Genomic DNA, 23,985 nt, shown 5'->3' with positions numbered 1-23,985 from the left:
AGAATAAGCTTGATGATACATTTCTGTTCCGAAAAAAGTACATACACATATGAATGAGTTTTAAAGTATGATCCTGCTATGAACAAGTCTCTGCATGAAGTTCAAGTACATGAGTTACATGTCTAAAAATGTAAATGCATCAGTGTAAAGAAGTATAAAAGATTAAGGCTATTAAGTATAAATCTACATATCGATTTTGCTTGCATATAAGTCTGTCGAGACAGTAAACACGAATTCTCGCCATGGAAAAAAGACCTTATATGTAATACCTAGTTTAGGACTATGGCATCATATGGGGAAATGTGGACCACATACTGTAAGACCTAGTCTGGGACTACGGTGTCATATGGAAAAAGATAAAAGATGGTTAGGCGAGTACTAGGCGATGAAGGCCAAACCTCAAGACATTGAGTTTAGAAAAATTCATCGAAAACATCATTTATCGAAATATGGAAGCCTTTGTGACTGTTCTCTGATAAGTGGAAGCCTCTGTGGCTCTTTTCTATTATATGTGAGCCCCAGTGGCAAAATAGACTATATGTGTGCTCTAGTGGAGAAATTTGATATATGTGAGCCTTTGTGGTTTTATTTGTTAAATGTGCCTTCGTGGTAAAGTTTATTATATGTGGGAGCCTTTATGGCTGTATAATGTTATATAAGAGCCTTTGTGGCTATATCTATTAAGTGGATGCCTTTGTGGCTATCTATCTATATGGACGCCTCTATGGCTATCTTATGTATGTGTTTGGATGCCTTTATGGCTATCTAACTATTGTTAAGAAGGACTTTTGTGGTTACCTATGTCAAAGGACTTTCACGGTCATCTGGTAAAATAAATCATGGCGGCGAACTCTATTAATGAAACATCAACACGGTGAAGTCTGGGTAAATGATTCTCTGAAAGAAAGGTAAAGATATGGTGTTAGAAACATGGCAAGTGTTAGAAATGCAAAAAAATTTAAAGATAAGAAAACTCTATATAAACGAAATGAGGAAATGGCCAGTAAGATGAAAAGGTCCAGAAGGAAGTATGTGGCTAGCACGAGAAGAGTAAGGACCAAATATGGATAAGACGATGCAAAAGTAACTAATGATGCATGTAGTACGCTTTAAAGAAGTCTTAGTCAAATAAGTTAGAATAGCACCATAAGAAATGGTAGAGTAAAGTACCTGACGAGGAAAAACACAGGCCAAAGAATACGAAAAGTTTTTAGTAGGCTATGGCGTAATGAAATAGGTAGTAGAGATTTACTAAGTTCTCAAGAACTTACATAAGTTATTTCTTATTTAAGGTTGCAAAGAATCTTATGCGGAGGGATAGTGCCAAGGCTACGCCAGCAGAGCAACAATTTGTGCTTATGTGCATACAAAGAAGAGAAGTTTATTAGAGGAAAGCTCACCCAAAGGATGGATAAGAAGTAATAGTTTAAGCCAAGAAAGGCTATAAAAGTGCAATACGTATAGAAAGTTATATGGCGAAGTCAACTATGCGCACAAGGTGTAACACTATGTATAATGATAGAATTAAGGTGAAAACAATAGTTGTATTATTCAAATTGTAAACAATAGTTTACACTGTAATAGGAATTTTACATAACAAATAAAATAAGGTAATTTAGTAAACAAAAGTAAAAAAATTTTCTTAAGTTATTGCTTGTTCTTAAGTTATTGCTTGACTAGTACATAAATGAAAAGAAGAGTCTAGGTCATGTATTCTTTAGGAAGTAACACCTAATACTCGGATCTTGTCGATCGGGTCGGGTGGATGAAGTTACACTCCAAATGAGCTTTCTCTCGTTACAATATGAATAACTCCCACCAAGGGACTCTCTTTCTCTGAATGTCTATTATTTGCGACTTATTTTAGTTTAGAAGGTGGGGGTGTTGCACTCAGGTCTTTATATCCTCTTGTTGTCCCCTTCCTATCTTATTTTCTTATGGGTCAATGTTATTTGGATGCTAGTTGATAAACATTCTTATATTTTTTATTAAGAATCCAATTTTGTTCAACAAGTAGATACACTCTTCTATGCCATGTCCGTGATTTTTATAGAAGAGACAACACCTTAAGGTGTCTCTTTTAATTCCCATCCTTAGTTTTTCTATATGTTTAGTGACACACACACTCTATCTCTTTGAGGACCTCTCATCAATGTCTGTTTAAATATTGTACCTTCGCAAGGGTGACCAACTCCTCTTTTTTTCTTGGAAGCAGTATAGGGATCATATCATAAGGACTCTCTCGTGCCCTTTCTTTTTTTTCCTTCATTTCTTTATAGCTTAGTCGCCATAATTTCTTCAATGTTGGTATACTTTTTTTCCCTTACAATAAAATTTGAGAAGACCTTCAGCGACTTCTTTGAAAAAGAATTAGGGAAGACTTATCGTTGAATTTGTTAGTGAATGTCACTATTGCGATGGTATGCTCTATGTCTTTGATTTGGTTTTTTTTTTTGTGTTAAGTCGAGTGACATACTCCCTCAAGGTTTTGTTCATACTTTGTTTCACTATTATCAAAGTGATGGATGCTTTCTTGTAGACGATGTTGTTGATGAAGTGGCTAACAAAATTTCTTTCAAGCTCTTTGAAACTCGACATAAACCTTGGTTTTAAGGAAAAATACCAAGAGTGTGCTATCTTTTTCAAGGTGGAAGGAAATCCTTTGTACATGAAGGCATTACTTGCTTATTATAAGGACATATTCCTCCGAAACATTTCAATGTGGTTCACCAGATGAATCGTACCATCATACATATCCATAGTAGCCATTTTAAACCTTTTATGAGGCATAATCCAATTGATGTTCGTAGTGAAAGGCAAGTTTCTAAAGCTCTCAAAGTTTAAAAGTGGCGAAAGAGTGATCAACCTTTGTTCCATAGCCTCCATTTTAACTATTATAGCTTCCCATTTTTATCCATACCCTTCTTTTCATGTTGTGCCTTCATCCCCTTGTCAACCTTCCAAGCACCTTTTGCTTGTTCCTTGGGTGCTATGGAATAAGACATTAGCCATTTGGATTGGAGCAAGGTTATGTTGAAGGAGGCGTTGCTAGCTTCCTCCCATGCTTCACTAAGTGGATGTTCTCCTTTGGGTGTGTTGTTCATTTGTTGTTGACTTTTTGAAGCCAACTCTTTTACCATGTTCATGAGATTCTACACATCATCCCTAAGTTTCTCAAGATTCTAGTTGTCATGTCCTTAATCTGTTGAGGTAGTAAGACTCACATTCTCTTGTTACATATGTTGGTCTTTTTTTGTGTAGTCATGTTCAGGAGTTTTCATCATCATGATTCTCCCACGTCTTAAAGAAAAGTTACCATAAAGTGATTTATCTATCACACTCTGATAAATGATAAAATTAACATATTTTAATCATTTTCTTAATGCATTTTTGGATGATTATTTATGGAAATTAATGAATTTGGTGCTCCTAATCCTTTGAATTCATGTTCCTATACTTAGGTAAGCATTTGGGAGATAAAAGAGCAAAAAAAAGTGAAAACCGGACAAAAAGAGCAGATTTTAAAAGCCACACAAGTTTGGCCTTCCCACACGGGCTAGACACACGGTCATGTGAGACACATAAGCTGGACGTAACGCCTTAAAAATCTAAAAATTTATTTTTATGTGTTGTGACACAAATGCATGTCTGCTTCAGTGGTTAAGTGTTCTGAGAAGTGTCTGAGAAGTCCTGAGTTCAAGCTTTGGCTTGTACAAAATTTTGTTTTTGCTTGAATAATCCCTATCTGTAGACAGTAAGGTTTTTAAATAAATATGCTTAAGATGTGTCATAAAACACTTGCTGGTTCAGGGGGTAGTGGCGTGTTACTTCTGCTAGGGGACCTGAGTTTGAGTCCTGCTATATGCAAAGGGGGTTTATTTTACTACTGTGCTGTGTAAGAGATTGAATGTCAGTGGAACTCTGAAGTCAGTAGGTGGTTGGAGTGTTTGGAGGGAATGATGGAGTGGTGTAGTCGAAATTTAGGAGGGATTTGGGGGGATTTAGATGGTGATCAGTAGGAGTGATGTGGGGAGGGATTTTAGGAGAGGATTAAGGAAGAGGTGGTAGTAGTTGGCCGAAAGTGGGATTCCCCATTATGCTAATTCGGTCATAGGCTTGTAGGTGCTGAAATTGTGTGGCTTTTTTGTAACGCCCCCACGCCCGAAACCGTTGCCGGAGTCGAGCTTGAGGAGTTACCGAACATAATTTATCAAATTAAGAACTTCAAATCTTTTGTTTCTACATTCACAGCTTTCTAGCTACTCGCGTCACAGTTACAAGAAAAATCATATATTGAGTTACGAAACTCAAAATCAAGATCCGTAAATTTTTCCTAAATCTAGACTCATATATATATTTATTAATTTTTTTCTAGAATTTTTGGTTGGGCCAATTAGTACATTTTATTAGTTAAAGTCTCCCCTATTTCAGGGTTTGACTGCTCTGACATCTGTGTATTTCGAATCATATATCTCTCTATAAAGAATTTAAATGACTACGAGGTTTGTTTCTATTAAAACTAGACTCAATAAGGAATCTGTACATATAAAGAATGACTTATAATTATTTTTATACAATTTATTATGAATTTTTAAATTCAGAACAGAGGATCCAGAAATCACTCTGGCCTTGTTTCACAAGGTTTCAAATATCTCATAAAGTATAATTTATATGCCTATTTTTTTTATCCATATGAAAATATACTCATTAAAATTAAATTTCATAACTTGCTCGTCATTTAATTTTATTTATACTATTTTTAGTGATTTTTCAAATTCATGTCATTGCTACAGCAATATTCTGTTTTAAGGCAAATTTCATCTTTTCATGAGTTGTTATGAACTAGATAACCTATTAAACTTCCATGATATCAAACATGATCTAAATTTAATCATCACCATGACTTATCAATATCAAACATTTTCTCAACCAATCATGGCCATATCATAAAATTATTTACACAAAATAAATATATTGCTAGACATGCCATACTTAAGTTTTACAAGCCATTTACCCAGATGAAAGTCCTTTGGATAGTGTGATCGAACCTTCGACCCGTCCCGATTCCCGAGCTGGCTTGTTCAAAACTACAGTAAATAAAGAGGAGGGAGTAAGCATAAATGCTTAGTAAGTTCATATGTAAATAACAAGTAACATAACAATACAAATATACCAAACAACTTTAGCATGGTATCACCAAAACATATATCATATTTCTAAACATCATTCATCATCTTACTACCTTATCGTTGTTGTATCTATTATCAACCCGAGGGTTAAGAACATACCTGTCCAAAGTGTCTATTTCACAACACTTACCAAAACGTCGCTTGCATCTTAAGTGTTCTTTCATTTCGCTAGAAATTTCACCCATTGAACACATCGGAATACAACTCAGATACACGGATAATTTGCACATAAGTGCCTCATATGTAATCAAGAAATCATGTAACCCGCCCCTAAGTGAACTCGGACTCAACTCAACGAGCTCGGGCGTTCGCATCCATAAGTGAACTCGGACTCAACTCAACGAGTTTGGATGCCTAGCTACATCTCACGAACTCGGACTCAACTCAACGAGTTCGGACATTCGCATCCATAAGTGAACTCAAACTCAACTCAACGAGTTCGGATGCTCAACCATCCTAGTGACATGTCACTTGTATCCAAATCTATTCCTAAGGTTCAAACGGGCTTTTTTCCTCGATCTCACATTGTCGTCTTCCATGGAATATCGGAACCGATACTCGGTAGCAATTCATATTTATCAAGTAGTAAATATAATTTGCATATTACTCAACATTAACCACAAAGCATAATATTTCACGATAAAAAAAATCAGCATATCATATAATTAACATCAATAACTTAAAAATAACAATTATGCTACATTATTTATACATGAACTTACCTCGTATGCGAAAATGGCTACTTTTACCATTTCGTCCACAACTTGGTATTTTTCCATTTTAGCCCGAATTTCAGTTTTCCTTGCTCTATCATTTAAAATATAGTCTAATTAGGACTCACATTATTCAAATTGACCCAAAATCATATTTTGGAAAAATTACAGTTTTGCCCCTAAACTTTTGCATATTTACACTTTTGCCCCAAAGCTCGTAAATTAAACTTCAGCCTATTTTCTTATGTTTTATGACATTCTGATCATTTTTCCCTTCTATGGCAACATCAAATTCTCACTCTAACATGTACTTATGACTATTAGGTATTTTTACCGATTAAGCCCTTTTGCTCGTTTTCACTTAAAACCGAGTAGTAAAAGTTGTCTAACATAATTTAAAACCTCATATTCCATCATAAAACACCAAAATACACAAATTTCACCTATGGGTATTTTTCCAAATATGAACCCTAGGTTGAATTATTGCTAGCATAAGCTTAATCGAGCTACCGGGACTCCAAAAACGTAAAAATCATTAAAAACGAGGCTAGAACGGACTTACAATCAAGCTTGGAAGCTTGAAAAATCCTAGCCATGGTTTCTCCTTGCTATATTCGGCCATGGGGTTGAAGATGAGCAAAATTGGCTTTTAATTTTGTATTTTAATTCATTTTACCCCTAAATGACCAAAATGCCCTTACTACTAAACTTTCCAAAAATTCCATCCATGTCCAATTTTTGTCCATAGACTTAGAAATTGGTAAAATTGCTATTTAAGACCTCCTAATTAATATTTCAAAACAATTTCATACTAGAAACTTCTAGAATGCAAGTTTTACAAATTATTCGATTTAGTCCCTAATTTCAATTTAAGCACTTTATGCATAAAATTTCTTCACGAAATTTTCACACAATCATGCAATCATATCATAAACCTCAAAATAATCATAAAATAATTATTTCTATCTCGGATTTTGTGGTCACGAAACCGCTATTCCGATTAGGCCCAAAATCAGGATATTACATTTTGATTCCCATTTTTGATAGCTATTGTTTCTTTTGCTACTTTCCTCTCTATTTTCCTTTCTTTCCGGTTTTTGTAGTTGAGGTTATTTTCTTCTGTTTCTGAAGCCAAGTTATGTTTTTGGGAAATACCTTTCGGTTTTAGTTGCTTGTGATACTACTTCTCTCTCCAAACCGCTTGTCCGTGATTTTTCTTCTCCCTCACATCTTTTTTCAAACGGTTCCCCTTTGGTCGAACACCTATTGTTTCCCTATATCTCAAATCATTTTGGTTTAGCTTGGGGTGACTGAGTCTTTCCTCTTCGTCTTCCTTCTTCTATCAATTGCAATTTACTCTTTGTTGGCCGAATATTGCTTTTTCATTTACCTTTGTGTGCCGACTTTTTCTTGTGCTTCTTCTCTGTTGATCTTGAAGGTAAATGCTGCTATTTTGATTTTGTTTTTGTTCACCCTTTCTCCCTTTCTATCGAATCTAGCTCTCTTTTTAACACCTTCTTTTATGGCCAGTGATTGTTAGGGGAGTGCTTGCACTAGTTCTGCCTTATTGTAGTGGCATTCTTTTGGGGGAAATTGTGAACCGATTACTTCCCTTCCCTAGTTTCAGTTTTACACCTTTGATAAGTGATTGTGCACTTGGTTAATTCATGTGCGTGTATTATGTTAGTTATATGTATTCGGTTGAAACGCAGGTAATCTCTAAAGGAGTTTGTAATCGGGTTCGTGTATCAGTTTAAGGGTGGAATATTCATTAGTACAATAAAGGCTAGTATTAGTGAAATGGTTGCGATAAGTATAATAAGGGATGTTAAGCCTATTGTTATTGGTTAAATGAAGCTCGTGGGCTACTCACACATCTTCATTAAGGTGTGTAATCACTACTATTAGCATAGATCGGCAAAAGCCAAAAATGTATAACTGTTGACGCTACACGAGCGTACGCTCACTCATGTAGTGAACCGAATGCACAAACATTGGCGTTTGATCGTAGAGGCCACCATGAGAAATTTCATGGGCTTGGGTCGATTTTGGGCCACGTTGGGCCGAAATACGGGCAAACCACACGTACGTGTGGAGATTATTGGGCTAGGCTGTGTAGTTCACACGGCCAAGGCCATGTTTATGCTTATTGGGCCACACAAGCATATGGGCACCTATTTTCACTATTTAACTGTTAAGGTTGCGTGGGTTGTCCGAGACGACTGCAGACCTACTGTTGGGTCGATAACTATACTTGGACCTCATACTAATGAAATGACTGTTATACCCCTAAGAGGTAAAATGACTAATATACCCCTATGATATGTTTTACTGTATTTGAGCATGACATGTTGCATACACGTATGATATTATGACATGACATATTGCATGAGGGTGGGTTTGATATATTTGGAGGAAGTGTACTGTACCGACAGCTCTACTGCAAATACTATTTAGTGCCGCAACCGATACTATATTTAGAGTGTAGGGATGGGTGGGTTAACTTTATCCCCAAATGGAGTGTAGGGCTGAACGGAGTGGAGTGTAGAGGATGGATGGGTAGGACTTCTGTTTGCATTTCTGTTACTGTTACTGTAATGGGCTAAGGCCCACACTACTGATACTGTAATGGGCTAAGGCCTACACTGATACTAGACTGTCACTGAAATGGGCTTAAGACCAAACTGTGCTTGCCTACAGTTTGACTGATTATTATAAAGGGTGTACACATTGAGTTTTCATAAATTCACCCTTCTACTTTCCTGTGTAGGTAATCCTTAGGTGGGTCGGTGCTACGAAGGACTCGATGGAGGCCACACAACCACTTTTGTTATTGTTTTAAACTTTTAATCTAGTTTTGTTATGTAATAAGGTCTCTTTAACTTTTACTTTGATTTGAGATTACTCATCTTGATTTATATCTGTTAGTAGTAGGACGCGAATTTTCAAAAGATAAATGTTTTTCAAATCACCACGCCATTGCAATATATTTCAAAAGCTTCTGCAATAAACAGTGTCTTTAAAGTGTAATAACATCCTAGAATGATTAAACATTTGCTAAACCTACTAGAGCTTTTCACTTAAAAGTTTTGGAAAAGATCACTACGAGGGATTTTTATATAGTACGGACTTTTCGAATAGAAGGCACTTTTCAAAATACAATTCAATGTGACATCGTAAATTCGGCGATAACGTCTAGGCTGGGTTTGGCATGTTACACTAGACACACGGCCATAAGCCAAACAATGTCGATTTCGCAACTTGCTTCCCAAACATGCGAGAAAATACAATTTTTAGGCTTTCTGAGCATTCTAAAGTCTATAAATACCAAATAGAAAAAGAGATATGGGGGCATCATAGAGTATTTAAGAAAACAACTCAAAGAACACAATTGGAGTCAACTCTGAAGTAGATCTCTTTCAAGATTAAAGACCTCCTTTTAATTTCTTCTGAAATTTTTTTGGGTTTATTTGTTTCTTGTGGTTTTTTTGACTTTGAGATGTTTTTATTCAGAATTATGAACTAATTCCCTATATACCTAGGGAAGATGAAACCGAAGATAAAATTTTATTTTTTAATTTCTATTTTACGCGATAAATACTTGATACTTGTTCTCAATTATTTGTATTTATTTCTTGTTTTAATATTTTTGGGATATTAATTCAAGTTTAATGTGCTTAATTCAGTGGAGGAAAAGTCCCTGTTTAAGAGTAGATCTAGCATAATTGAGTGGAGGTACATGCTATCCTAGAAATAGGACGACATAAATCTACTGAATTAGAGTCAAATCTAATAAGGGAATCCATAGATCGAGTTAATGCGAAGATAGGGGTTTTAATTAGAAAGAGATTTCAATTAATCAACCTAGAGTCAATTGCTTTTACTCTCGAAAGAGAAAATCCCACGAATCAAGTTACCAAGTGAATAAATTGTTTCATTTAGATTCATAATAATAATAAAGTCTAGGTGGATTCTTTCCTGGGTATTGTTTCTCTCATTGGTTATGATTCGGTTATTTTCCTGACTTTTTTTTCTGTTGAGTTCTTAGTTAAATTAGTTTAGTAATTTTAGTTTAAAATCTATCACTCCAAATTGTCGGCTAAATAATTTAAAAACAGTAATTACTAATACTTTTAGTCCTCGTGGATACGATATCCTACTTACCATGGCTATACTATTTATCGATAGGTGCACTTACCTTTTTCGTATTTTTAGTTAGTCATATGAGACACATCAAGTTTTTGGTGCTGTTGTCGAAGACTAAAATATTAGGAGCACTATTTTTTTAATTTAGCCATTTTTTATTTTATTATATTTTCGTTTTTAGTTTAATTTTTGCATTCTAATTTTTCTTTTATTTTCTTCTGGCAAGTTCTTTTGGTTTATGACTAGAAGAAACCCGTCGAGACCATTACTTTTTTACAGCAGGATTGAAAGTACTGCTTGCAAAAATCACAAAGAAGCAAGGCAGAGTCAACAAATTATAGTAGACGAACAAGAGGACAACATTATTATTGAGGAAATGGATGATAATCAAAATATTCAGCTACCTCCTGTAGTTGCAGCAGCTCCTATTCCTTGTAATATGTACGACTATGCCAATCCCACTCTAATTGGGGATGAATTAAGTATTGTCTGACCAACCATTACTGCAAATAATTTCGAGCTGAAGCCGAACACAATTTAGATGGTACAACAGTATGTCCAGTTCGACGGTTTGCAAGATGAAGACCCAAATAGTCATTTGGCTACTTTTCTGAAAATTTGCAATACTTTCAAGATTAATGGTTCCACTGTTGACGTCATTCGATTATGGTTGTTTTTGTTCTCGTTGAGGAACAAAGTAAAACAGTGGTTAAACTCTTTACCACGAGGTTCTATCACTACATGAGCTCAAATGACCGACAAATTTCTGCTGAAGCACTTCCCACAGGCTAAGACAGCTAAGTTGAGGAATGATATCTCTTCTTTTGTTCAAATTGGTTTACAGACTTTACATAATGCATGGGAGAGATACAATGACTTATTGAGAAGGTGTCATCTATCATGGGTTACCTTTATGGTTGCAAGTTGAAACCTTCTACAAAGGTTTGAATCTTTCAACTAGGTAATTAATCGATGCAACAGCTGGTGAAACACATAACAATAAAACACCCAAAGCAGCTTATAAGTTTATAGAGGAGATGGCACTGAATAATTATCAGTGACAAGTCATGAGGACAAAGCCAATGAAAGCGGCTACTGTTTTTAATTTAGATGTAGTCATCATGCTATCAAACCAAGTAGAATTATTAAATAAGAAAATTGATGGTTTATATCTTTCTACGTAGGTACATCCGGTAATGCAATACGATGCAAATGGAGGTGGAGTGAATAATCTAAAATGTTTGCCCTTCAGTCCTAGCACAGAGTATGAGCAAGTCAATTATATGAGTAACAATTCTAGATCACAAAATAACTCTTATAGTAATAACTATAAAATAGGTTAGAGGAACCATCTCAATTTTTCTTGGGGTGGTCAAGGAAATCAAAGAGTACAACCAACTCTAGGCTTCTAGCAACCTTATCAGCAAGAGAAAAAGCCAAACCTTAAGGAGATGTTGACAAAGTATATCTCAGTGTCCGAAACGCATTTTCAAAACACTGAGGCAGCATTGAAAAATCAGTAAGCGTCAATTCAAGGACTCGAGAATCAAATAGGTCAACTTGCTAAATTAATTTTAAAAAGACCACAAGGTAGCTTGCCTAGCAATACTGAAACTAACCCAAGGGAACAACTCCACATAATTACTGTTCAAGATGTGGAAGGTTTAGTTGAACCTAAGCAAGAACCGAGGCAGAAGATATGGCGAACAAAGGTAAGGTTAAGGAAGACAAAAAAGAACAAAAGCCGATTGTCAAAATAGTACAAACCTTGAATGCCATATCCTAACGCATCAAAGAGAGACCACACAAATGAACAATATGGTAAATGTCTTAAACTTCTTAAAAATTTACACATTAACTTACCGTTTGTTGAAGCTCTTTCGCAAATGTCAAATTATGTTAAAAATTTAAAAGATCTACTAACAAACAAGAGGAAGATAGACGACTTGTCAACTGTGGTACTCAACGTAGTTTGCTCAGCCATTCTCCAAAATAAACTACCCAATAAACTAAAATATCCAGGGAGTTTTACTATTCCTTGCCTAATTGGTAGTTTAAATATTGATAATGCTTTGGCTGATTTGGGGACTAGTATTAATGTCATGCCCTATAAAATGTTTAAACAACTTGGTCTTTGGAAACCCAAACACACTTGGATGAGTATTCAATTAGCGGATATAACCATTAGATATCCTAGGGGTATTATTGAGTATGTACTCGTTAAAATTGATAAATTCATATTCCCCGTTGATTTTGCTATTTTAAACATGGATGAGGATAGTGAGGTACTTTTGATCTTAGGTCAACCATTTTTAGCCACTGCTAGGACTATTATTGATGTTGGTATGAGTAAACTCGTGCTTCGTGTAGGTGATGAAACGATTACTCTCTAAGAACGTGATTTTGTGAGAGTCTTTAGTGATTGAGATGATTTTAAATGTTCTGTAAATGTTAGTAACTATGTGTCTCAACCTTCTTTGTAGGAAATCCCTCGTGAAAACATAATGAAGCCATTTTTCAGTCAAGGTGACAGAAACAAAACAACATATGAAGAGCGAATGGTGCAACTCGATAAGCTAAATGAATGGCGAACGCATGTCAAGGAAAAATCGAAAAAACACGATGAAGAGCCAAGTTGACACCATGATGAGCATGTAAACAGAACAAACCAATTTAAGGTTGGGGGAAAAATACTACTAGACAAATTAGATCCACGAATCTACCTTTCAAAGATTAAATCAAATAGATTGAACCCATTTATGGTACTGAATGCCTTCCCATACGGTACAGTCGAGGTAACTCATTCTGAGTTCGACACATTTAAGGTAAACAGTACTCGACTGAAACCTTATCTTGGTAAAATACATGATAACGAGAAAAAGGAGCTTCAGCTCTGTGAACTACAGTGATCGTACGCATACAAGGTAAGTTGAGCTTAAATTTTAAATAAGCGCTTCTCAGGAGGCACCCCGAGTGTTTAACTTCTACTAATTCTTTTAGTTTTATTGTATGCTAATTTAAAATTAAATCATTAAAAATAATAATATTTTTTACCCATACAGCCAGGATACACGGACATGTCCCAAGCCGTGTGCACATCAGGGTAATCGACAGTGAGTCACACGTTGTTAAAACATAGTTGTGTCGGTCACACGACCTGGACACACGGGCGTGTCCTTAGCCGTATGTGTCCTGGGACTTAATTTTTCCAAAATTCAATTGTTACACGGCCTAGACACACGAGGGTGTCCTAGGCTATGTAAATACTAGAGCTAATCTTTTAACTTTAATTTAAAGTCAAAAAGTTACACGAACAAAAGACACGACCGTATGCGAGACACAGCCTAACACATTGACATGGGAGAAACGAAGGGAGATCACACAAGGCAGTGTGAAGGTTGGGCTTCTTTTTTTTATTACACACAGCCTAAAAGAGTGTCAAACGGGCATGTGACACGGGCATGTAGCCCAACACAGGCCTATACACGATTGTGTCACCCTTTTTAACCCAAACCCTAAAAGTTTTCTTTCACTTTGTCTTCTTCCTCACCTCCTCCCTCTCGCCATCGCTTATCCAAGCTTTCCACCACAGCCCCCAACAGCGCCGTCAAGCCTCTCCTTCACCAAATCAGCCTCTTCATCGCATCTCCACCGCACAAACCCCCCGAACCCCCACGCCCTCATCCTTTTTCTTCTTCTTCTTTCTTTTTCTTTTCCCCTTTTTCCCTTCATCCCTTCTTCAACCCACCACCATCCACCACTACCACCCCCAAGACCATGCACACTAATTGCCACAACTCCTTGGGACCAGTTATTCTCCATCATCAAGCCCACCTACTCGGAGCTTACTCTCGAGTTTTGTTCGACATTCGTCTTTTAGCACGTGATGCCGAACCATGATGAATCGAGCACTATTAATTTCAAAGCTATATTAGAACTCTATACTGAGGAGTTCATGAACGCCGAAGGGTTCATCACTTTATACCAACACATCCACTATTCGCCTTCTTTATGCTAGGCAGACCTTACTACGAGCACGATGCCCTATGACGCGAGTCGATCGAAGGCGGGCCTTGCGCTATATTCATGCCATCTTAGCTCACACTTTGACTGGTCGGATAGAGAGCACCAACATTGTCAGTACAACCGATGCCTTTTTTTGTGGAGCATGGGCACGGGGCACATTTTCGATCTTGCCTAATTCTACACCATAGTTTGTCGCCATCAGACAGAGCGCAATAGGAAGGGTCCTATCTGCTTAAGCCCTTACGTGACTCACCTCGCATGACACTTCGACCTCCTCGACACTCTAAAGTAGTCTTCCTCCTTTACATTAGTTGGACAGATAACCCTGCAGGGGTTATCGAGTATGAATCACATGAGGATGATCGAGCGACTACATGGACTAGATCCTTCTCAATACCGATGATCTCATTCTGACCCTCGAGATGAACATGAGGACTTCACTGATGATGTCTCATTCCACCACGACTATTCAACTCATCATCCATATCAAAGTCACCATCATACTACTTTTGCTACCACATTAGCGAATCTCTCTAAGCGGTTTACTCATTTCGAGCGGCACTGTTTGAACGGTTTGACAGTATTGATGCAACTTTGCAGCAGATCTATTAGCACCTCCACATATCTTTTTCAATGCTGGAGCCTCACAACCTCGATGCCTCTGACGATGATGATCACTGATTTTATTTCTTTTATTTTTATTTTTTATTTTTGCTTTTAGTTGTTTTCTTTTTATTTTTCTTAGACTTCTTTCATTTATTATCTTTTGAATTATGTTTTTATCTTTATGCTTATTTCTATTCGAATTTGTAACATCTTAATCTCTTCATTATTTGTATTTATTTTCTTATTAGTTTGCTCAGAATCATGCACTACATTTAGATTTGCCTACAATTCCAATTTTTATCATTATGGCGATTTCATTCAATATTTAAGGCAGTTTCAATTTTCTCCCTCTCTTATGATATTCTGCTTATACTGTACTTATATTTGTTTGTACATTGAAGACAATGTACACCTTAAGTGTGGAGAGGTTATTTATATAATGATTAGAAAATCCCTGAATTATTTTTTGTATTTAAATAATTTTCTCATACTTCCATTAGAATGAATTTTTGTCAGTTTGGGGTTTTTGTTAATGTGTTTTGGATTAATTTGTAGATATTTGTGCATTGCTTGATTTAAACTTTAAGGCATGAGAGAATCAAGCATGAGAAGTTATTTTTCACAAAAAAAAATTAGGTTATTTCGCTGAATTGAGGTATTATCTTAAAGTTTTAAATTTGCAAGTTTGACATCAAAACCATGATTTTTGGTAAGATTTTGAGCCTATAAAGCATACATTTTTCATGCTCATTCTATTATTGTTTATGAGTGTGTCAACTTGATTTGTTATTCTAGAACTTGCTTCAATTATGCATGTCGAGACCACACCTTTGATTTGATATACTGAGATGATAAAGGCACTTAGGTTTTAACTCACTTATCCCATAAAAAGCCTACCTTTTTAATTAACCCTTGATGAACCCCGTTGAGCCTAACACACCATTTCTTGATTAACCTGTTAATGTTAAGCCATGACCCATTTTTTTCGTTGTGACTTTTTCCCATTTTATTGACTCCCTTTTTGCCGAGATTTGATTTGGTTAGTTGTCTAACTATGTTCTTTTGTTTGAATTGTTGAATTTTCTTTCTTGATTTTTATTGTTAAAAAAAAGATATCAAAAAAAATATTGATTATTAATTAGTTATTTGTTGATTCAGCTTGAAAAGTTAAATTAATATTTTAAGAAGAAGCTCATTTTTTATTCCTGTTTATTCTTGATTAATGCACTTGTTTTTAATTCAGCATTTGTTTATTTTTTTTAGTTTGGTAATTTATTAACTTGATCTCGATTATAACTAACTTTTCTGGACTTTCTCCATACCCTTAACATAAGCCTCATTACAACCTCTTAAAGACCTTTTGATTAGTGTGTCATATCATTTTATAGTGGTGGAGATTTGATTTTCAAGCAAGCCTATTGTCGTAACTATTTTTTTTAAAAACGGGGATCGACTTTGATTTTGAAAGTGAAAATTAAAACGGGAGTCGCCACCGATCTTTATTGGATGTGATCGGATCACCCTTGTTTTAATAAAACATTTTAGTTTATTAGAATGACATTTTGGTCTATGAAATTTGAGAAAACGGGTTTGGGAGTCGATTACATACGAGGAAGGATTAGCACCCTCGTAACGCCCAAAATTGGTACCTAATTGATTAATTAATGTCTTAATATCGTAAATGGAAAAGTTTTAAAATAAATTTTGAAATACGATCCCTTTTTATGAATGTCGAGTTTAAAAGTGCTTGAATTGGATCAAAACGATTGCTAAAGATTTCCTCGTCTCGAGACATCAGAGAATCACATCCCGTAAGTTAGGACGCGATACCTTGAACTTCCGAGCGCAAGTTTATCTTTAATTTTAATTGAAATTTCATGTGTTCTTAAAATTCGAAAGGATATTTGGCTATTTAGAATCAACGAGAGAATCGAAACCCCGTAAGTTAGGGCACAATTCTTCGGTGTTCCAAGACGCGAAACATTGTCTTATTTTCAAGGATTTTTTTTTGTTTTAAATTTGGATCTAAAACTTTTAGTGAAGTATTTAAGAGGTACATTTAGAAACAAATCGCGATGAATAATTAAAATGATGAAACAAAAATGTACCATAAAAAGGTCATAATGTTAAAATGTTTGGACATGATTAGAATGACAAAGCTTTACGAATCAATGTATGAAACATATAGACCACTCAATGAATAGGTGAGCAGGCTAAACGTATATAGTATTAAGCATGTATATTTCGAAATAGAAATAATATATAAATAACATGAATAATGAATAGATAAATAACATAACATGGTAAACGAATAAATGAATATAAAATGCAAAGTATTGAATTTAGAACATAAAACATGTAAGGGTATGATAAACGGACAAATAAGACCAGATGTAACAAAAGTATAATCATTTGAATTCCAAGCATAATGAGTTTGGATTTAACCGATTTCAAAAATGGAATTTGGAGTTAAGAAATGTATAAAGTAGTTTTCCTTTATAAAAATAATGATGTAAATGAATTTTGAAGTGCATAACATACAAAATAATTTAAACCAAGTAATGCATATGAAACTTTAAATAGATGATATATACAGTAAAAAGCCCGATATAAATAATATATGAAAGGGATAATGATATATGAAAAAGTTTTAAATAATAAAAATATATAAAAAAAATTCTTTTAAATATATACATAATAGATTTGAATGGAAATGTATATATGTACATACATATATGTAAATTGGTTTAAAAGAAAAAAGACAAATCGTATATATAAGATAACGTGAAATCAGTAATATATATTAAAACGATTTTATCACGAACTATGTATATAGATATGTATGTAAGATAATGAGTATATAAAATATTTTAGAGTAAGCAATGTACAGAAAGTTCAAAATAAGTAACAATAAAAGGAATTTAAAACGTTTGATGTATAAGATAGTATAAAATAATGCATACGGAATTTTAAAATACGTGTTATGTATAAAATAACTTAAACTAAAATATATGTAAAAAAATCGCAAGATAATAATACGTATGGTAGTTTAAAATACACAATATATGTGGAAAGATAACTTTAGAATAAAAATATACATAAAAGAGTTTTGACATAAATAATATAAATAAAAAAATCTGAAGTTTAAAAAACTATGTAAAAGATATAAATAAATGAAATGATAATAGCAAGAATAAAATATGTATATATGAAAAATAAACGTAATATTACTATATAAATATAAATAGAAGTATCATGAATGGAAATATAATAGGAACATAAATAAATAAATAAGATCAGAGAAACAGTAATAATGTTAGAAAAAATAGAATAAATATGAATATAAGTATAATAATAATAGTAATAATATAATAATGACAATAGTGACAAAAAGTAACAATAATAATAATAATAATAATAATAATAATAATATCAATAATAATGATGATGATGATGATGATAATAAATAAAATGTGTAATTAACGAAAGAAAATATATATAAAAAATGAATGATAGATGAATAAATAATAAAATAATAAAAGATAACAAAATAGCAACAACAAAAGTAAATAAAATTGGAGAGAAATAAAAGAATTATGAATTAATGATTCCAATAATGTAAACGAATAATATTTACTAATAAATAAATGAACAAGTAAAACAGAAGAATAATGGAAAAATATATTTATAAACAAATAAATAGATGAATGAGTGAGTGAGTAAACTAACAAAAATGGACTAATTTGAAAGTCAAATGGGGTTTTGCGGTAAAAATAGAAATAAAATAAAATCAAAGGACCAAATTGCGGTGCGCTGAAAGTAGCAGGGACTAAATGAGATAATATCCCCAGTCCTTATGCGTTGTGTTTTGGCTAGCAAGGCCCTGGGTTAAATTAAAAATGAAATAAAATTAAAGAGGAGAATTTGAAGAAAAATAAAAAGGAAAATGGGATTAAAATGAAAACGCAGAAAAATGGGATTAATATCTGTGTTACAATCTTTCTTTTTTTTTAAAAATAAAACCCCCCTTTTCAAAATACAATCCCTCTTTTCTTTCAAAATTTCTCCCTTCGGTTTTATAACCGATTACAATAACAATAAAAAATGCTCTTATTCCTCTGTTGTGGCTGCTGTTTTTGTTGTTTGTGTTTGCAGGGTATGGGCATGTCAGACGCATGGAGGGAGCATATGCCGGTGGTGGTGCGTGAGGCGGCCATTGGTTGGCCAAGTGTGCTGTTGAGGCTTGAGGGCTGCTGCTGTTTTCTCTTCTTTGCAGGGGGCTAGGATTTGGGCTTTAGGTTTGGTATTTAATTGGGTTTGATCTTTTGTTTGGGCTGGGCATAATTGGGCCTGTATAGCTGCCCCTCTTTGCTCATTGTCGTGTAACGAGAATAGAGCAAAGACTTTCAAGAAAGACCAATTTGCCTGGCCGCCAAGTCTGACTTCTTTGGTGCTCATCATTCTTCAGGTAGCTTTATTATGCTCAACTGCAACTTTGGGGAGATAAGTCCCGCTCCGTTGTAACTTTAGGAAGATAAGGTTTGTTTGGATCTACTCTACTGCAACTTCAGAGAGATAAGATCTGTGATTTTCAATCTACTGAAACTTCAAGGAGATCTGCTGTGGCTTTTAGCCGCTCCAACGCCATTTCAAAGAGAGGATATTTGATTTCCAGCCTGTTACCCTACTACTTAGGGGGTTAAGATCTGTAAATTCAGCCTGTTACCCTACTGCTTAGGGGGTTAAGGCCCTTCGTCTTCGATCTGTTTCTCTACTGCTTAGGGCGTTAAGATCTGTAAATTCAGCCTGTTACCCTACTGCTTAGGGGGTTAAGGCCCTTTGTCTTCGATCTATTTCCCTACTGCTTAGGGAACTAAGATCTATAAATTCAGCCTGTTACCCTACTGCTTAGGGGGTTAAGGCCCTTCATCTTCGATCTCTTTCCCTACTGCTTAGGGGACTAAGATCTGTAAATTCAGCCTGTTACCCTACTGCTTAGGGGGTTAAGGCCCTTCGTCTTCGATCTGTTACACCATTCTTTGGAGAACATGACCTGTTGAACTCGTTTCATGGACCTATTTATGCCAAATGATTAGGATGTCATGATCAGAATGAATCAAATGCTCCTAGCTAGACGTGTATGAATGACATTTGCATGAATGCAAAATGTCCCTTTTTTTTAAATCACTCGTTGTTCATCGAGATTTTATTATTGACGTATTATTCTATCTTTTCCATGACTGGTATCTCTGGCAGAATACCCGAAGGATAATCGCAATTTGGGCTATTCTTTCCTCAACTTTTCCAATCCTTGAATTTGGGCGATTCAAACTAATTAGTCTCGTTTCAGGTCCTTATATCACTTAGAAGAATTTCAGAGTAATATGCAGAACTCTTTTGAATATTATTAGTCCATTAATCATCAATTTAATGAAAGACGCTTGAAAAAGATTATCGCAATAGGCAAGATGGAATTTTATTGAGAGCGAAGCTCAAGATGAACAAGGTAATTAAGATAGCACATTTGCTAATGTACAAAATAAGAACCTACGAATTAATTAAGGTGGCACATTCTGCTAAAAAAAATGAATAAGATAAGAATAGGTGCCCCAGATATCGCAGTATAAGCTTCGTTGCACAAACTTCTCGAGGACTCTTTGAACTCGGTATGTGCTTGGAAGACCAAGAGTACTATGTTGATGCCCCAATACGTAGCATCCCTCCCTCCTGTTAATTCAGAGAAGGCAAAACTGTCGCATGCCCCATGTTCGATCAAAATTTGAATTGCCCATTCCTGGGTTTTCAATTCAAACCCCTTTGGTCTCAAAGCGCCCTTTCACGGGTTTTCACCTTGGCCTCTCCCTTTTTATTAGGTAAAATACCTCTTGACCGAATCCGAATTAATGGGATTAGGCGGGCTCTTACCATCCATCTCGGTCAAAATCAGAGCCCCTCTAGAGAAAGCCTTCTTTACCACATAAGGTCCTTCCCAATTCGGCATCCATTTCCCTCTGAAGTCCTTTTGTATGGGGAGGATCTTTTTCAATACAAGGTCTCCTTCATGGAATTCTCTAGGGCGAACCTTCTTATTATAAGCCTGCATCATTCTATTTTGATACATTTGACCATGACGGATAGCCTTTAGCCTCTTTTCTTCAATCAAGTTCAACTGGTCGTATCGAGACTGGATCCATTCTGCTTCATCTAATTTTAGTTCTAAAAGTACGCGTAGAGAGGGAATCTCGATCTCAATAGGCAGAACCGCTTCCATTCCATAAACTAAAGAAAAAGTTGTTGCCCCGGTAGAGGTTCTGACTGACGTCCGGTAGGCGTATAGGGCAAATGGTAATTTCTCATGCCAATCATTATAGGTCTCAGTCATTTTTCCTATGATCTTCTTGATGTTCTTATTGGCTGCTTCGACTGCACCATTCATCTTTGGGCAATACGGTGACGAGTTATGATGTTTGATCTTGAAATTGCTACAAACTTCCGCTATCGTGCTGTTGTTCAAGTTCAATGCATTGTCGGATATGATTCTTTCGGGCATCCCATATCGACATATAATCTCTTTCTTTAAGAACTTACTGACTGCCAACTTTGTGACGTTGGCGTAAGAAGTAGCCTCTACCCATTTGGTGAAATAATCTATGACCACAAAGATGAATAGGTGTCCATTAGATACCTTTGGTGAGATCGGCCCAATGACTTCCATGCCCCACATGGAGAAAGGCCATGGAGAAGTCATGACATGAAGGGGTGAAGGAGGTATATACATTTTATCTCCATAAATTTGGCATTTATGGTACTTCTTGGCATAGTTGATGCAATCTCCTTCCATGGTGGACCAATAATATCTGAATCTCATAATCTGTCTGGCCATGGTGAAACCATTAGCGTGTGTTCCGCAGACACCCTCATGAACCTCTTCCAGGATTTGCTTAGCCTTGACAGCGTCTACACATCTTAAGAGTACCTGATCCTTCCTTCTCTTGTATAGGATCTCTCCATCCAAGACATAGTCACTAGCCAGCCTTCTTAGTGTCCTTTTATCATTCTCAGTCACTTTGTCTGGGTATTCACGACTCTTCACATATCGTAAAATATCCTGGTACCAAGGATGATCATCTTTCTCTTCTTCTTCTTCAATGTTGCAGCAATGAGCCGGAGCCTCATAAATACTCATTTGGATAGGCTTCATATCCTCTTGTTTATTGACTTTGATCATAGAAGCTAAGGTTGCCAAAGCATCAGCCATCTGGTTTTCGTCTCGTGGAAGGTAGCAGAAAGTGATATCGTCAAACTCCTCGATTAACTCAAGAACTAGCCTTCGATAATCGATTAGTTTAGGGTCTCTTGTCTCCCATTCCCCTTTAAGCTAATAGATCACTAATGCAGAATCCTCATATACCTCTAGCACTTTAATCTTACGTTCTATTGCTGCACAAATTCCCATGATACATGCTTCGTATTCGGCCATATTGTTTATGCAATCAAAATCCAGTTTGCTGGTGAAAGGATAATGATCTCCATTTGGGGATACCAAGACTGCCCCGATTCTGTTACCCACAGCATTTGAAGCTCCGTCAAAATTCAGTTTCCACAGGTGACCTTCTTGAGAGTCTTCTTCCGTGGTCGCAACGTACATTAGGTCTTCATTCGGGAAGTCAAAGCTCAATGGTTCATAATCTTCTAAAGCTCTACTGGCTAGAAAATCTGCTATTGCACTGCCCTTTACAGCCTTTTGGTTCACGTAGACTATGTCAAACTCAAAAAGCAAAATTTTCCAACAAGCCATTCTTCCGTTCAAAGCATTTCTCCATCACATACTTCAAAGGATCTAGTTTCGAGATAAGCCAAGTTGTGTGGTACAACATGTATTGTCTCAGTCTTCGAGTTGTCCAAATTAAAGCACAACACAACTTCTCGATCAACGAATATCTTGTCTCACATTCGGTGAATTTCTTGCTGAGATAGTATATCGCTTTCTTTTTTCTTCCTGACTCGCCATGTTGGCCCAACACACATTCCATGGAGTTTTCAAACACTGTCAAGTACAGTATCAGTGGTTTATCCGGGTAAGGTGGCATTAGTACTGGGGCACTGGACAAATAATGTTTGACTTTATCGAAAGTTTTCTCGCACTCCTCATCCCAAACACCTGGATTATGCTTCCTAAGGAGACGAAATATAGGGTCACATTTCTCCGTTAGTTGTGAGATGAAACGGGCGATGTAATTTAATCTTCCTAGGAAACCTCGAACTTCTTTTTGAGTGTGTGGCGGGGGTAATTCTTGTATAGCCTTGACTTTATCCAGGTCAATCTCGATTCCCCTCTTACTGACTACAAATCCGAACAATTTTCCTGACCTAGCCCCGAAGGTGCACTTTGCGGGATTGAGCTTTAGTTGGAACTTTCTTAATCTCAAGAATAGTTTCCTCAAGACTTGCACATGCTCCTTCTCGGTTTTAGATTTTGCAATCATGTCGTCAACGTAAACTTTGATCTCCTTGTACATCATTTCATGGAACAAAGTTACCATGGCTATTTGATATGTTGCTCCTGCGTTCTTAATCCGAATGGCATCACTTTATAACAAAACGTTCCCCACATGGTTACAAATGTTGTCTTTTCCATGTCTTCAGGATGCATTTTTATCTGGTTATATCCCGAGAAGCCGTCCATGAAGGAGAAAAGTGAGTAACCTGTCGTGTTGTCTACTAGTGTATCAATGTGAGGCAATGGAAAATTGTCTTTTGGGTTGGCTTTATTCAAGTCCCGATAGTCCACGCACATCCGTACCTTCTCATCTTTCTTAGGAACTGGGACTATGTTGGCTACCCATTCTGAGTACTTGACCACTTGTAAGAAACCGACGTCGAATTACTTTTTGACCTCTTCTTTTATCTTTAACAAAACATCGGGTCTCATCCTTCGGAGTTTCTGTTGTACTGGCCTGCATTCTTCCTTTATGGGGAGTCGATGTACCACGATATCAGTATTCAATCCGGGCATGTCTTGATATGACCATGCGAAGACATCCTTGAATTCCCAGAGTAACTCGATGAGGTCTTGCTTTGTTTCTGCAGCGATACTAGCTCCAATTTTCACCTCTTTTCCTTCTCCTAAGCTAACAATTTCCACTGACTCCTTATGAGGTAGGATTTGTTTCTCCTCTTGATCTACCATTCTTAACAAATCAGGAGATAGGCTGCAATTTCGGTCATCTTCAAAATTCTCAGTGTCCTCCATACACAAATCTTGCTCGAAAGGAATCTCTGAGTCATTGGCAATGTTTCTCATA

The 23,985-nt window shown here is 35.9% G+C and overlaps 1 protein-coding gene across 1 annotated transcript; it reads right to left on the bottom strand.

The window, feature by feature from the left end:
* Window positions 1-19,707: 19,707 nt before the first annotated feature.
* Window positions 19,708-23,223, bottom strand: LOC121211391 (uncharacterized). Its single transcript, XM_041084150.1, has 4 exons — window positions 22,938-23,223; window positions 22,247-22,438; window positions 21,657-21,898; window positions 19,708-19,755 (listed from the first exon to the last, which is right to left on the bottom strand). The coding sequence occupies exons 1-4, from the start codon at window positions 23,221-23,223 to the stop codon at window positions 19,708-19,710; spliced, it is 768 nt and encodes a 255-aa protein (XP_040940084.1).
* Window positions 23,224-23,985: the final 762 nt, after the last annotated feature.

This window comes from Gossypium hirsutum, chromosome A12 (genome assembly GCF_007990345.1).
Source record: "Gossypium hirsutum isolate 1008001.06 chromosome A12, Gossypium_hirsutum_v2.1, whole genome shotgun sequence".
Lineage (NCBI taxonomy): Eukaryota > Viridiplantae > Streptophyta > Magnoliopsida > Malvales > Malvaceae > Gossypium > Gossypium hirsutum.
Note: the sequence above shows the minus strand (reverse complement) of the source record. Positions and strands in the feature narration are given on the sequence as shown.